Raw genomic sequence first — 16,384 nt, forward strand, 5'->3', positions numbered from 1 at the left:
TAAATTCACCTATTCTCTGTGTAGGACTTTAAAACACTCTTCTTCCCTGAACACGTAGGCTGCTGAAAATATAAGCTGAATACAATACCAGTTTCCATGTGTATTGGGATTGAATTCTGCTACTCATGTCTATAAAAGCCAGGAGTAAAGCTACTACAGCACACAGAGTTATGCTAACTTAGAACAAAGGTCAGAGAGATGAGACTCAAAGTTGGTTATCTGTGCATGGTGGTGGTGAGTCTGCAAGTGCTAAGCCCTTCAGAACTAAATCAACCTGTAGTTGTAATTTCTGCATGTAATCATCTCAGCTGTTACTCCAGGAGTGAGCACTGACAACATGCACATGAATGAGTGTGTACACGCAAGACTGCATGTGCACAAACCGGCATTTAAAAACGGCATGAACCTGGCTAAGATGCCACTTATGAAATCCTTAAAAAGTAGAGAGTTTCTGCATTTTTCTTCTACTCAAGTGTTTTTTTCTTTCCTTCAAATTAGGTACCGACTATCTGATAGCAGGCCAGGAGGACTCTAGGAGCAGCAAACTTCTTGTGAACATGAACAGCCTGGTGAAACCCTGGAAAGCACATCTGGGAAAACAAGTGGCAGATATTCTCCGAACAGGGTGCAAGTAACTTCAGCTTCAGAAATTACAGTGATGAACTTTGCCTTTTAGTAACACTGCAGTGAAAGGTGTAGCTAGCTCCTATGTTCCCAGTGAACGTGCTCCTAGCTGAAGTGATGAAGGTGGGCTCACCACCCTTTCTCCTTTCATTTCCGTAGAGAATGCTGGGACATGACTGCTTTCTTTTCCAAAATGCACAGACTTATCACATAGCATCATCCATAGGTTACAGTTTTTAATTTCAGCCTGATTCCGTGTACCCAGAGAATCATTTTACAAGGCAAAACTGAAGGTATGGATGTTTCCACACTTCCAGTCAGAGCCTGATATTAATACATATAAGCTGATTACATAACACATTCATTACTTGGGTGTAGTTTTTTTTTTTACATAAGTGACCACTAACAGGCAGCAATTTCTTTCAGCTTCACAAGTGGCATAATACTAGATAAGTATGTTGAATATAATATCCATCTAAAGCAGCTCAGATATTTTTATTTACCATCAGTGATTATGCCAGTATAACATGCTGCTTTCTAGAAAACAATACAGTCAGATGGCTGAACAGAAACAAACTAACACAGGACTCATTTGGGACAAGGCTCTGTAGATGTACTTTGCTATCATCAGTGCTTAGTGATGAGCTCTGCTGCAGAAAGCTCCTTATTACAAACTTGATTCCAAATCCAGCTCTTGCTCTCATCTTGCTCTTTGCTGTAGTACTCAAAACTGTAACACCAGGCAAAAGTTGCACAGTGGTTACTACCAAAAAGCCTTATGCTAGGAAAGAGCCAAAACGTGATGAACTTTAGCTGCTCCTATGTCGAGTTCATAGTACCACAAAAGCTACAAAAGTAGGAGGTAAATGGGTTGCTTGTATTGCATATTAAATGAGATAGCTATAGTTACTGTGAGAGCAACCTGGTATTCAAACTGTGCTCAAGACCACTGACATTTGATTTGCACTTAGTGCTTTCATTCTGCTTTATTTCTCTTGGTCACTCTTGAGGTTAAAATACTGAACTTCAATCACCTTCTTACTGTACACGAGGATTTTTCTCCTGCCCCACAGAAGTACAGGTGAGGTAACATCTGCACTCTAGGTGGAAATAGTCCTGTCCTGCAAAAGCATTCTTTCTAAACCAATTTTCCCCTACACCACAGTAATGAAGAGGTAGCTATTTTAATCGTTCCCTAACAAAATATTTTGAAGAAATTGTAGTTCTTGATTTCTGCCCCTGAGACAAGGAAATCATGATCAAACGGAGTTCATTTAAACACATCATCTCATTAAGTAAAGCAGAAATGATAATGGATCAGTCTATACTTTCAGGTGGTCACATGTGCTTCTTCTGCATACATCTTATTCCACGCCTCCAATTTGTCTAATGCTCTCAAAAAGAGACACTACCTTAATTTAGCACTCCTGAGTGTTACGTGGGAAAATCCAAAGCTAATGCAAAGGGATGGCTGTTTTAGGCTACAGGTTTATTCTCTTCATCACTGGGAACCTGAAGAATACAGCTTTGTTAATTCTAATTGTACCTGTTTTCCTTTTAACTCTGCATTGGTTGAACAGCAGAAAAACCTTCAGGTCATTTGGAAATGGATGGCAGGCAGGTATTAAAAAAAAACAACACTGCTTTTCTGCTGACAGTGTATAAAGTGTCTCTCTTTCCCCTTCCTTTCTCCCTTGCCATAGATTTTCTTTCCTTCTGTTTGTCTTACAAGCACTTCATTATTTATTTGTTGTTGCTAAAGTGGTATCCAACAATGTGGCATCTCCAACAAGCTATTTAATTAATGCAATAAAAAACTTTTTAAACAGGATATTTGGCTTAATTTGAAATGTCAGCGTATAGAAGTTAGGAGCATAACACTTCCTTTATCATCTTCAGTCTGTCTGAACAAGAAGACTGACTAGCTCTCTTTCAAACAGGAATAAAGACATGCTCATGAATTTCAGTGTTCTCAAAGGGCCTCTCACAATAGGTGAAAATTAGGTGTACGTTTATAGCTAAATTAAGGAACATTCCTTTCAACACAGGTCATTTTACCTGTGAGGCATCTCATTTACCGTGATCGTATTCCATTGTGGTTCATAGTCAGTACTGTATTAAAGCAAACTTCCATGTTTTAATTTTTGTGCCAGATTGGTGATTTTGTGGGGAGCGTGAACAGCTTCACAGTTCCTTTTGGTGAGTGAAAATTATTTAGTAACGTGGTCATTCATGATTATTCCCAGCAGTTGCTAATAGAAACACCATTTGGAACACAAATATTGATACCCTGGTATGTTCTCCTAGTACTGCTGTAATACTGTAATGATTACCTTACTGCAAACACAGCTGTGTGCAAAGACAGCTGTCAAAATGTTGCACACTCAGAAATGAGTGACAACCATACGCACACATTTTAGAGAGGTATAAAGCAAATGAGGTGGTGGGAGAGAGAGGTAACACCAAAAACATTCAACAAATTTATTATCCAAATTTCCCATTCTTTGAATCTCTAATTTATTTGCTGGTGGCTATATAGATAAGTTTCCCTCATTGCCTCTGTTGGTCAGAAACATGCACATTTTGTTCCAATTGCAAGCTCTCATTTACTGGCTTCACATGTACATGAGAAAGTGCAGGATGACTTACAGAAGCTGCTGCATGTCTCTCAGAACAAGCAAACATGGTCATACATAGCGAATTTAAAATAGAGAAGATATCTCTTTCCAAGATGAATTGTTTTGTAGGTCTGCATGCAGTACCAAGTATCTTTCAATCATCTCTGTGATTGTCTCTCTTAGGTGGCACAATAGTATAAATAATACTAATACAGAAAAGAAGATGCATTTGCCTGTACAGAAGTGGCTGTACTGTTTCTTACAGTAGAAAAAAGGACCCTCTTAAAGATACCTTTGTGAACAACCCTACAATGCCCAAATTGATAAAGCGTCTTATGAGCAGTGGCAATCACATACTAAACAATAGCAGCAATGTATCACTTGGAAATCCTGCATAAGGATTAAATAAAAGCATCTGGCCACAAGGAAAGGCTGGAAAGTTGTAAAAAAATGCATAAAAGTGCAGGTAGTCACCTGAAGGAGAAGCACATGCAACTTTCCACACAACAGCAACAAACATGGTATTGTTGCTCAGAGCAGTTCTGTAACAGCTGTGCAGCACATCTGTCCATGAGCAAATGACCATTCTTACAACATGCACCTTTAAAACATGGAAGCAGTTCATTAAAAGGCGAGTGCTGAGCTTTAGTTCCTGTGTGGTAACATACCATCACTAATGCTTCATCTTCTGCTCTTGGCAAATGGTCAAGAAGGAAAATAGCAGAACTTTGTGCAGTGCACTTCTGGAAATAGTTCACTGCTATAAAGAGCAAATTTTCTCTGTAACATTCACCATGACTCATGACTTTTCCATGCTGCTTGATGTAAGTTTTCACTGAGTTGATATAATTTATACAAAGTGCTCTCTGAAGACCCCCAAACCTGGAAGAGTTAGTGTGTTATTTGTTACATGTTGTAGCACATTCTCTTTTGTACTTAAAACATCAATTAAAAATATTCAGACATTTACATTGATGTCTGGTTTGGGATCTGTTTTTAGAATTTTGAACCACACAATCCTCAGACTACATGCACATTAATACTTTTTAAGTTAATAAACCACAATGATTACAGAAATCATCGAGGCTCTTGCTTCAATAATATCAAGCACAGAGTTTCGCAAATGCAGAAAAGCATTTAGCAAATAAGGCAACCGCATTATATGTCTTATACTGAGGATCCTGTGGGAAAAAAAAATGTACATTTTGTATGATGTACAGAATGTACAGAATACAAACAAAACAGGAGCTGTTAATTTATGCTAGTTCAACAATTAATCAAAATTCAACACTGCATGTACCTACACTTAAGATTCCAAAGTGTTTAATTCCCTATCAAAATAAATACATCAGATCTGATAAGGTTTAAAGAGATGCCAAGTTCTTAACTCCTCCTTTGCATGTAGTTAATTTGAGGGTTACAAGGCATGCAAACAGAAATGCATGAGGTGTAGGCAGAAGATGCCTTCTCCATAAATGCTCAGAGTGTAGAAGTCTGAATTGCTGGTTCCCAGGCTTAAAGCCAAACCCAATCTGTCACCAGAGATGTATCTTTGCAACTCTTTGTAACACCTGATCTTACTCTCTGATGCACTTTAACAAGTTCATATCTTAGCTGTGTATTTCTATTGAGACAACTGTACCCTTAAGGCCTAACCTTCATTCCTCACACAGAAATGACATGATGAGTATCATCATCCCGCTTTTGTCTTACAGCTTTGTGATGAGAAATATTATGATATACTGCCTCCAGATGCACAAGTCTGAGTACTGGATTATGTTATCTGTCATGGAAGCACTATACCTGACACAGAGCTGCTACTCAGTGCCAATGCACAGGGACAACGTACAGAACAGACTCTGGTAGCCTGGATTTTCAGAACTGCAGCCTCTGCACCTGAGAAACTGTAAAGCCTAACTTTGAAATTACCAACTCATTCGTAATTTGGCTCTTTATGAGAAAAAAAAAAATAAAAATCACAAGCATTGAAGGTATTTCAATCTTTAAGTGCACTGATAACACCTGTTAACATGGGTACAAACTCCTAATACAGAAACACAATGGGTATAAACAGAATTCTGAACCAGAACAGCATTAGAAATGCAAACTACCAGCTCAAAATCCAACAGACAAATTTGCCATCCTTACTTGTCCCATGCAGTACCAAATGAGAGCGATACCAGCTAGATCCAACTTAGTTCATTTTCAGACTCTGCACTCTGTCCCAAGGAGAAAGAAGTGAGGGACCCATGGGCCAGAATAGAGAACAGAGCCAACACCAGTAAGGACAAAGGTGACTGCCTGCAGGGGGATGAAAAGATAGTGTTATTTGGGAACATATGAGGAGACAACATAGAAAAGGTACAGGGTGGAAGCAGCAACACTCAACAGCAAGAAAAAGCTTAGAAAACACGGTGTAGAAATCAAACATTCCTCTCTCATCCAGCACACTAAGAAAGGTAATGAGCTTATTTAGGGTGGATTCTTTCACCTTCTTAAGACGCATAAGAGACATGTCCTTTTATGAAAAACAAATGAACAGGACCCATCATCAGATCTGGTACAGCAAATCCTACGTGCAATTATCCTTCAAAATCAGTGCGGCATCCCGGTTAATCTGCAATGTGCAATCATTACAAATCTTCCTGTGCTTTGTTTTGGCTATAACAGGGCCTTCATGAATGGGCCGCTCACTGATTCATCAAGTCTAGACTGTAACGTGCTATTTTTACTTTATTTTTAATAAAATACATTTGCTTTTTATCTAGAGATTGCCTTTCCAATCTGACTCTGGCTCCTGACCTATGCTAAAGAACACGGGATCCACTAGAGGAAACATACAAAAAGAAACAAAGGAAAAGTCTAAGGGTTCTTGAGGAAGGAAAAGTTAGCAGCAAGTGGGAGAAAATCAGCTCTACGTGAGGCAGCTGTGGCCATACATTCCACCTCTGGGGGAAACTTGCCACCTCAAGTTTATTTTCTTTCAGTTCCAAAAAACTTTTTGTGTATCAAGGAGCAGCAGAGACTGCGCTCCCCATAACAAGCAGGACAAAAGGTCCATTGTGATTTCAATTAAATTAGCAAATGGCAAAAAATTAAGCAACATTCCAAGCATTTTAGTGTGTTGCATGGGGCTACTTTCGGTGGATATAAATGCATGAAAAGGCCTTTCCAGCCTGAATGCACAGGGTACTCTATAATCATAAGCCCTTGTGCTTCTGGCAGTGATGGGTGCAAAATCCAAGGCAAGCTTTTAGTAATGCTATTAATATGTTAATAGCTGCTGCCTAAAATGCACAGTGTATAAGAGCAGTTACAATCTACATTTAATAATACTTAATTCTTCAGTATTTTAGCAGTCTTTGACCTATTTATTGATCTTCATAGTATCAAGATACACCAGCATTTGAGAGACAAGTTTTCCCTACTTCTTTCATGCTCAGCCGGAGAACTGGAACTCTAGCATCTTGCCCTTACCCTGTACACTCAGAACTGGTCTACAATGAATAACAAGACTTCATAACTTCATGCTTGAGCTATGAATTCAACAGAAAACAAAACACATGGTTTGACATTTAAAATAGTTTAATGTTTGGTAGAGTCTTGCATTAGTGGGAAAGAACAGTAACATCAACTTTATAATCACTGCTGCATTTCTTCACTCTTCATTTACTGGGGGTCTTTTCTCTTGTCAGGAAAAACATCAGCTCCAGAGGGGTTAAGAGCAGTTTAAAAAAACCACAACAGCAGACAGGCTAGTACTGTTCTACAAAATGAACTCATGTCCAGTGAATAGAGCCGATTAAGAATAAATGACAAACTGCTGGTAGCTTCTGTACACTGTCCCACACTAACAGTGTTAGAATTTTAATGAGAGGTAAAACGAGTCTAAGAAGCATATACTACCCTTTTTTCTTCCCTAGGAATAAGAAAGTAGGTTCTACGCATTTAGATAGCAACTTTCCTCAAAGAGATTCATTGACATGTGATCAGATAAGTGTCTTAGATGAACAGGAGACATTGCTGTAAGGCTTAACAAGGACATTCTCAGTAAGAACTGGATAGGATCTAGATCTTGTTTCCACACAGCCCTGCCAGATTGCCAGATGTAACCATCCTTAAAATAAACTGCAAGATATACATCTCCCTCTTGACACCTCTATGTACTGTACTGCTACTGCAAGGAGCAAAGCTAACAAAGGTCACTTTCATATCTGAAACAAAATAAACTGCAAGATATATATCTTCCTCTTGACACCCCTATGTACAGTATTGCTACTACAAGGAGCAAAGCTAACAAAGGTCACTTTCATATCTGAAACAAGGTTATACCTGCAGGAAGGTTACTGAACACAAGTTAAAGTCTGCACTTTGGAATGGAGATAGTATAGCATAGCAAAGTAAAACTCTCATGAACACATTTGTTTTTATATTTTGTTTTAGGATAGAGAGCAACTAACAGGCAGAGAATTAAATAAAGGTTAGTTATACAGAAAGCTTCCCTCCAATGAATCCCTTTTGACATGACACACAGAAGAAGGACACGGTAATGCATGTATAACACCTCTAGAACTCCATGCAAGTGATTTCTCAAAACCATTTAAATTTACTACTCACCCCCAAGATTCAGAAGCTCCCTCATGGTGGAGACAGAACCAATACATCAGTTATATAAAGCTAAGAAATACATTAGAACAAGACAGCATTATATAGCTCCAAACCTTTGTATCCAGACAAAAGGAAAAAAAAAGAAAAAAAACCTTATCTGCTTATTTCACAAGCTTGCCACAAATTGCTAGAGATCATTCTATCATCTTTATGACATGCTAAAATAACCACTGATTGATTTCAGACTTCAAATTGGACTATAGAAGGAAAACCATATCAACAAACAAAGTAATGTTGGGAAACAGAATAGAAACAAGGAGTTACATTAACTGCACAGACCAACGCATTCACTTTATAGGCAAAAAAAAATATATATATATATATGTTATATCTGTATTATATATCTGTATATATCTGTATATATCTGTATAGCAGACAACGTGCAATCATGTAGTCTGGGAATAAAAAAAAAACAAACCAAAAATCCTAAATACAGAGATGGACAGGAAATTTCTATGCAAATTCTGTAATACTTTCAAGGGATATAAAATGGTCAAGAGACAACTTGACCCTAAAACTGCACAATCAAGGCCAGCTGCAGAGTCCTCTTCTTTCCTTATCTTCATGGATATAGCAAAGAAGTAGAAACGTATTTACACATGATCTGCCTAATTCCTAACCTTTTACTGAAGTGCAAGCATTTTATGTTTTGCACACAGCTGCTAGAAGTACTCATTACAGAGGATAAATCTCTTGCTGAGCATAGAGGCAATGTGGGAAAGAAAAGCAAAGCAGAAGAAATAAGACAAACAGTTCTCAGAACAGAGTATCCCTTCTCAAACTGTTCTTGCTTCTTCACAAATAATGCATTGGATTTCCATTTGAACAACCAAAAGCTTGAGTGCATATGACTTTTTTTTTTTTTTTGTATTTGGTGCCCAGTGTTTATCTGATTGCCTAAGATTTCATTTTCATGGTCCAGCTGCCTCTGTGCCAAGGTTTATCACTGCTGCTTTTGTGCCCATTTACTCAGGTTAACTTGGCATTTGTTTTCCTGCACACTGAAGAGTCATGGTGAGAAGCTCTGCCACATTTTGTTTCTTTTAAAGGGCGAGATGCTGAGTGCCTGCCATCCACCCCCTCAGAACCGAGCTGTCAGTCACCTCATGCTCTCTTAGATGTTTTTTTAAAGGATTCATCTGCTGTACCAAAATATAAATGGTTCATACAAATTCTGGAATTCAAAAGAAATTTCCCTCAAACATTCGGAAGCATTCAGAAACAACTTATCCAAGAAAGATACCAGAACATAATAAGGAAGCAATGTTTCTGAGCACTCAGGACTGCCGCCCATCAAGACAGACGAGCATTTAAACATTATTCCATTTACTGGCCCTGCATCTTTTTATACTTTGGTTAAGTTAATGAAGACACTTAGAGGGAATGTGCAGCGAACAAACTGAAGCCACTGGGAAAACTTGTTTTGTAATGTAACTCTCATAGCCCAAGGATTGCAATGAAAGAAAAAACTTGTAGCATTTCCTTATCCACAGGTATTAAACTATAGTGAATGGCTATTAAATTATTTGCATCTCTAAAGTAATTCCCACATGGTTCACTAGCTGTTCAGCTTCTCTATAGCACTACTGACAGTGCTTTACATTTTTTTTTATGTCTTTTTTTGGGTATGGGAAAAAAAGAATGGGAATAGAATAAAACTCAAGCAATTGATCATCACAATAGACAAACCCATTCAGTCTGTTTACAATGAAGTAGAAATCTCAAATACAAATAGCCTTAGTTTAAAAAACAACAAACAACAGCATTCAATGAAGGTAAAAAGTAAATACTTTTTAATATGTACTTAAGTCACAGTATTTGTTTTGAGATCTTTACACCAGGTGACATTTTCACTGCATTCTCAACGTATTTTCTAAGAGCCTGTCTAAATACTGAAGGGGCAGACCTTAACTAAGGGAAAACAAAAACTGTGCTGACAAACATAAAGCTAACGATCAGCATTCTTTCCACTCATTTATATCAATGTTTGTACAAGTATTTTCCAAAATTTAAAAGCCATCATAATAAACAAATGAAATCACACATTTTTTTGTTTTGTTTTCTTTTTGCAGACCTTACCTGATGTCAGTACAATGTAATCATCATCTAATCTTACACATTTTAGGTTTAAGTCATTTTCACATCCTGCATCATCATGGCAAAAAAAAAAATCATTAAGGAAAAACAATCATTTAATGTGATCTCTGTTAGAACAGAAAACATTACAAAAGAACAGCTACTGATCAGAGCATACTGAAATGAAGACGACCTGGTACACTAATGGGATTTTTGTTATCAGCTATCCAGATTTAAAGAGATTATTCAAGACAAAACTCAAGAACTTGATGTGTGAAAACAGCTGATAAAGTATTAACTGTGTCTGGTAACAGGTTACACAGCACATACACACGTTGGTGCTTTTTGCAGTATTTATTTGCAAGACTGTCACACTGAGATTTCTCCTTCCACAATAAATTATTTACTATTATACAGTGTACAGAACAATGGTGAAACATTTCTTGACAACTCAGAAGATAGACATACATACTGCAAAAGTCCGCGTCTCTGAAAACGAGAAATGGAGACAACAGCCTCCTTGCATCTTCATTAGCTAGATCCTTTCTCCTGTTTGGCAACAGAATCTTCCACAGGAGTAGCTCCCAAATCTTTGCTCGACTTCTCCTCTTCATTTTCATCCTCTTGAGGGTAAAGATCTGGGTATTTTTGCATGCATTCCTGCATAGCACGGAATTGGTCCACACAGTCTGATCCCTTTATTTCTTCTGTGCTATAGTGGAAACAAGAAAAGGCTGACTTGAACTGTTCCCCACAGGGACCGCTGGCCATTCCACCCAGACACGGGCAGTTCCAATTGATATCTCCATTGGGCAGTATCAGTCCTGAACAAATAAAAGAGAGAAGTAAAGTTAAGTGCTCCTTTCAATAAATTAATTACATTCAACGAAAGCTGCTAGGAAGTATTAAGAATACCGTAGGAGTTCTGTAGCTTCAGGAGTGCACAACACCTTCCATTTCCTGGACTGTTTACTTCACTCTCTGATCTTTATGATCCATCATTGGACACAAGTTAGAATAGTTCTGTATCTTTGCCTGAATTAAGTCTTTTCCACTTGCCAGGCTCTGTCAGAGAGGCATGCGAGCCTTAAAATTATGTAATGTAAGAACTTAATTCCTGTATTAAGATTAGAATTCTTTTGAATCAAGCTGGATGAATGCTTTTTCATTGTTTTAAATGAACATAAGACATAAGGTTATGGCATACCTACATGATAAATCTATTCTTTTCCAGATATAACCATTCTCTATACTGTACAGTAGAAAAAGATCAGGAGAGGCACGATGGCAGATCATGCCACAAAACTTGAACACTGGAAGTCAAGCATTCTATTAAAGTAGACAGACTTTTCTTGTTTAGCTTCTGTGACTTTATACACAACAAAGTCCCTTCCAATTGTCTCTTAATACAATCCATGAGTCAGAGCTTCTGCAATTCAACATACTCTAGAATGCTTTGCCCATATGTCCTTCCTGCCTGCAGTTTTCTCTCCCATTAGATGTGGCTCTTTCTGTGACGTTGTTTTGATCTGCAGCTCTGCAGCCTGATGCTGTTCAAGTGAGTTTTCAGGGAGCCCTTAAAACATGGCAGTAAGTAACCACATGCTAAGAATAAGCTTATTACAGTATTTAAACACGGAGTTTATTGTTCTGAATCATACAGTTACACAATTTCACTGCAAGGTGTCCCTGATGTAACTAGCTTCCGGCTTTCTATTTCTTCTGTAGTTTAGAAAGGTGATCTAACATGCTATAAATACAGAATGGATAATAAAAAAGAACTATCACCTTCATTCTTCACCATAGCTTTTCAACACCAAGCAAAATACACATGAGGCATGAATTAATAAGTCGTTCAAACAAGGAGGAAGTGCTTCCTTTAATTTTTACTAGCTTATTACCCAGATAAATGGCACAATACACTATAATCATTGCATATGTACAACCAGAGAAAGAACAACTTGGGACAGGGTGTCAAAGAGAGAAAAGAGAGAAACCCCTCTTCACAGGCATCAAAAGAATTGATTTTGAATCTTGATAGCATGTATCTGTATTATGTTAGATCTGAGACAGGCACTCTTTCATCTCAAAATCCTGTGTCAAAAATAGCTGTTTTAGTTCCAGGACCAATACGTACCCACATGCTGTTGCTAGATCAACAGCTTTTGTTAATAGAATACAATACTTTAATTAATCTTTAATCCCCAAAGAAAGACCATGAATGATTATAAGAGGAAAGACAAGCAAACTCGGAATGACCACATGTAACATCAACACAGCTTGCATGTATGCATTTACTTAGCCAAACAGGAGGCTACTTTGTTTAGTCATACACACACCACACAAAGTGACTCAACAGTTCAGTGAATGATAAACTCTCTAAGGCTTTGTATGCTCTCCAGATGTGGTTTCTAGAAGAAAAAAAAAAAAGGTTTTCCTCCTCTATTTTGCAAGCAGTCTCCAGTTTTTCAGAAGAAGCAGGAAAACACAGAAAAGCAACTGTGAACTTAATGATGCCATCTGATCATTAGAGGTCATTAGCTCTTCACTTAACAGACCAATAATGGATTTAAAATCTGACAGGAATTAAAAATTCAGATTTTACTATATTTCTACACACCATACAGATCAGAGTAAATACTTTTCAAGTTATGCCTCCTCAGACACTGCTTTCCACAAACCATTTGCATGTTTCATCTTCCACCCAAGTAAAAGATACCATTTGGATTCTATTGCCTGTAAGTGCCTCCGTGAAATTCTCAACAGCTGAAGCACCACTGCCACAACAAAAACAATGCTAAAGCCCAAAGCAGAGACTGCTTCCATTAAATAGGCAGGTTAGTCACAGCATCACAGTGACACAACTTCTCTGAAAATAGGAGATGGAGGAATTCCTGACAGATATTAAACTGCAGCTTCTAAAAATCTTCCTGAAATAAGACACAGGGACTTGGGAAAGGCTTAGGGGAAAGCAGAGACAGGAAGAACATTTTTTCTCATCTCAGGTTGAAGGTTGTCAGGTTACCTACTTGTCAACCCTACCATACAGTCAAAAAGCCAGTGAAGGTTATTGCAAAGCCTGAATAGGCAGCACACATCCTTTACTACAAGATATTTTTGTCTCTGTAAGTACAACTGAAGCTATGCTTAACGAAACAAAGTTATGAAAACCAAGTTATTTTAATGACATAAATTAGAACTACGTAGTACATCAGCTAACAAAGCATCCCTTTGCACTACACAGCTGCTAAACTGTGCTTAAATACTGCCCTCTGGGGGTCACAGAGCCACTTGCTTCCAGTTTCTAAGAAAATTTCAGCCTCAGCTGATGTGAAAGCAATGAAATCATACAAAATGACAAGGCTAAATGGCATAGAAGTATAAAGAAAATAAGAAAAAAAATCTAAATTCACAGACATTCAGAACATTTTATTAACACAGGCAAAACTTACTTAATCCTGACAGAAAACAAGATATTTCATCACTAGAAATAACCTAAAATGTGCTTTGTGCAACCAAAATATCACCAGTCATCCAGAAATATTCTGATCTCTTTAGTCTCTTGAACTAGTTGATTTGCAGGTTGGATATACTGTGTGAGAACTGTAACTGTCATTTAAAACTTGAAACTTGCCTCTTCTCAAGGCAAGATCCTTACAGCTGAAAGCTGTAATTTGAACTTACCTGTCATGAAATCAAAAGATTACTGATTATTTTACCACTTGTACAGTACAGAATAAGTCATATATATACAATTTACACTAAGTAGGTTACTCAGAGATTATCAAGTTAGGCAACTTGTGCTGCACAGAGGCAGGCAACAAACTCCTAGCAATGACAGTGGCATGTAACTCACCTCAGCCACTTTGAAGATGGCACTTAAGTCATTTGGGATAGTTAAAAAAGACAATCAGAATGGCTCTAAGTATGTTAATACAAGAAAAGACCATTTTTTTCCAAATATTTCACTGATGTACGTGAACAGGCGACTTTGAAAGACTATCCAAAAGAAAAAGAAAACCCATTTGGAAAGTATGCCATTTGTGCTGTCCTAATCTGGAAGTTAAGACTGGGAGGAGTCTGACTCTATACTCACTAAACAGTTTTCTAAGTTTACTGAATAAAGTGTTTATTTGCTGAAACCACTGCCCTACTATCTCAGTCTTTAAAAATGAATTAATATCGTTAGGATACGTGGTGCATCAATCTCTACTTCCATTCTGTTCAACTACTGACCTTGTTCTTCATAAGGGTCATCTGGATCGTCTGCAACCAGTTCAGCACTGCTTGGGGTCTCATGGTCCTCCTTAGTCACGAATATAATTTTGTCTTTTCCTGTCATGTAGGAGACAATAAGCAAAAGATCAGGAAAAGCCGAGACTAAGCAACCTACAGAGAGGCCGACCAGAACACAGTAATGAGATACTCAACACGATGCCCTCATGTTAATATTGAATGAATTGAGCATCTTCGATTACAAGTTGCTGGTTCACAGGGACATGTATATACAGACAAACGAGAAAGTATTCACAGGGAAGGTACTAAAAGTTATAAAAAGACCTGGAAATAAGACCTAGGAGAAAGTCAAAGTATGCTTAAAAAGATCAAGTAGCAGTTTATCTAGGAGAACAGCGAATAAAACTGATCCTGTTGTCTTTGTACCACACTCATGTAACTGTAGGAAGTTATTCTCCATATTCAGTAAGAACTGAACAGAAAACTGAACAGAAACTATCAAATTCTTTCCCTCTTAAGTTCCACTTCTCACAGTAAAGTACTGTAACAGCTGTAAATCACTGTACAGTTCACTGAACAGCGAGGTTAAAAAGCTGTTTTAAAACAATCTCAAACTACTGCTCTCTTAGGAGAACAAACTCGGCTGAAGGGGCTGGACAGAAAAGGACCAAAAGTGAAAGGAAAAACTCTCCTGAGCTACAGAAAGTGTTCGGCAGGATACTCATTAAGATCAGCAGTCTCCATTACAGAGTCACACCATAATTTACAATAATTATGTGAATTAAACACTGAAGGGCACTTTAATGGTCTAGAACAGGCTATGTTGAAAGGTGCTGTGAACATTACCCAGGGCAGAAAAACAGCAGAGCGTACTTCCTGCTCTTGTGCCACTCTTGATTTAACAAAGTAGGTATGAAGGGGGTGGGGGGGAAGGGTTGGCTGGCAACCAGGGCAAAGTTTACCAACAACTCTGTAAGGCTGTAAAAAAACCGCTCAAAGGCAAACACAAGCAGAAAAGTACATCAAGTACATCTAACAGAAACTTTTCTGAATGCACAGCTCAGCATTCATTGACTGGAATGAGCTCCCCAAACACTTCCTCTCAATCTCCAAATTCAGAAAGGCCACTACAATGACAAAGCACGTTACAAATTAGCATCCCATTGTCCTTCAACATGACTTCCACCAGAAAACGTACAGTAATTCCCTCTGCTTTGCATTCATTCACGTCTTCACCACGAGTGAAAAACAGATAAACCTGGATTCTTTCTAAAAGGAAACTTTTTTGTCAGCCGTGTGGCATTCCAGCCAGCTTTAGAGCTGGGATTTCTTACATGAAATGAACTAGAAATGAGTCAAACATCAGCACTGTTAACTGTAACATGACCTATAATCCCATCACTGCAGCTGTACCACAAACTATAACTGCAGTCATTATAACTGCAGCTGCCATTCTACAAAATGCAATAAGGCAACTGACAGACCCGGTAAAGACACAAGATGTTGTTAATGCAAGTTAAAAACATACGGCAAAGAGAACCATAAGTTACCACAGTATATAATCAGCACCCAACGTGCCAAAGTTTGTCCTTTCAAAGCAACACTTAGAAAATTCTTTGCAGCTTGGAACTCCAGATATTTCACCAAAAGGGGGAAAAATACATCCCCCACGTAAGAAAGTGGTCAAAACTCGTTAAGCATCACGACCAATACAGCTCCGTGTAGAAGCAGCCTCACCCTGCCCGCCTCAGCGCTCTCCCTGGCTGGGCACACGGGATCTGCCCGCTGCGGCCGTCAGCCTAACGACTACGGGAGCAGAACGGGACTCAGCCTCGGCCCGGCTGTGCCCCACTCGGTCGCGGCCTCTCCAGCGCGGCCCGCCCCGCAGCTTCCCGCCCGCCGCGGACGCTTCTCCACCCCTGGAGCCGCGCCGCCCCCGCGCCTCAGGGAGAGCCGCCGCGTGACATTGGGAGGACGCCGGCGCGCACCTTCTTGCCTGCAGTAGGACATGACGGAGCCGCCCGCTGCCTTCCCGCTCGGTACGCCCGCAGACCGGCTCCGCCGCCGTCCTGCGTCCTTCCCGCCCGCCCCGCTCCTCCTCCGCCGGCACTGCCGCGGCGCCGCTCAGCTCCACGCCGTGACCTCTGACCTCCGGAAGCACA

General features: G+C 39.0%; 2 protein-coding genes across 2 annotated transcripts in view; one reads left to right on the forward strand and one right to left on the reverse strand.

Annotated features, from left to right (window-relative positions):
- Positions 1–10,106, forward strand: part of LOC125698660 (netrin-4-like) — a 53,435-nt gene extending 43,329 nt beyond the window's left edge. Inside the window, exon 10 of the mRNA XM_048957316.1 lies at positions 499–10,106. Within this exon, the coding sequence (XP_048813273.1) occupies positions 499–635 (137 nt within the window). The 3' untranslated portion in view covers positions 636–10,106. The remainder of the gene's footprint in view (positions 1–498) is intronic.
- On the reverse strand, positions 9,681–16,351 carry CHCHD4 (coiled-coil-helix-coiled-coil-helix domain containing 4). The gene is made up of 3 exons (XM_048957319.1): positions 16,211–16,351; positions 14,223–14,321; positions 9,681–10,810 (listed from the first exon to the last, which is right to left on the reverse strand). The coding sequence occupies exons 1-3, from the start codon at positions 16,230–16,232 to the stop codon at positions 10,518–10,520; spliced, it is 414 nt and encodes a 137-aa protein (XP_048813276.1). The 5' UTR covers positions 16,233–16,351; the 3' UTR covers positions 9,681–10,517.
- Positions 16,352–16,384: the final 33 nt, after the last annotated feature.

The sequence above is a fragment of the Lagopus muta genome, chromosome 11 (genome assembly GCF_023343835.1).
Source record: "Lagopus muta isolate bLagMut1 chromosome 11, bLagMut1 primary, whole genome shotgun sequence".
In the NCBI taxonomy this organism is placed as follows: domain Eukaryota; kingdom Metazoa; phylum Chordata; class Aves; order Galliformes; family Phasianidae; genus Lagopus; species Lagopus muta.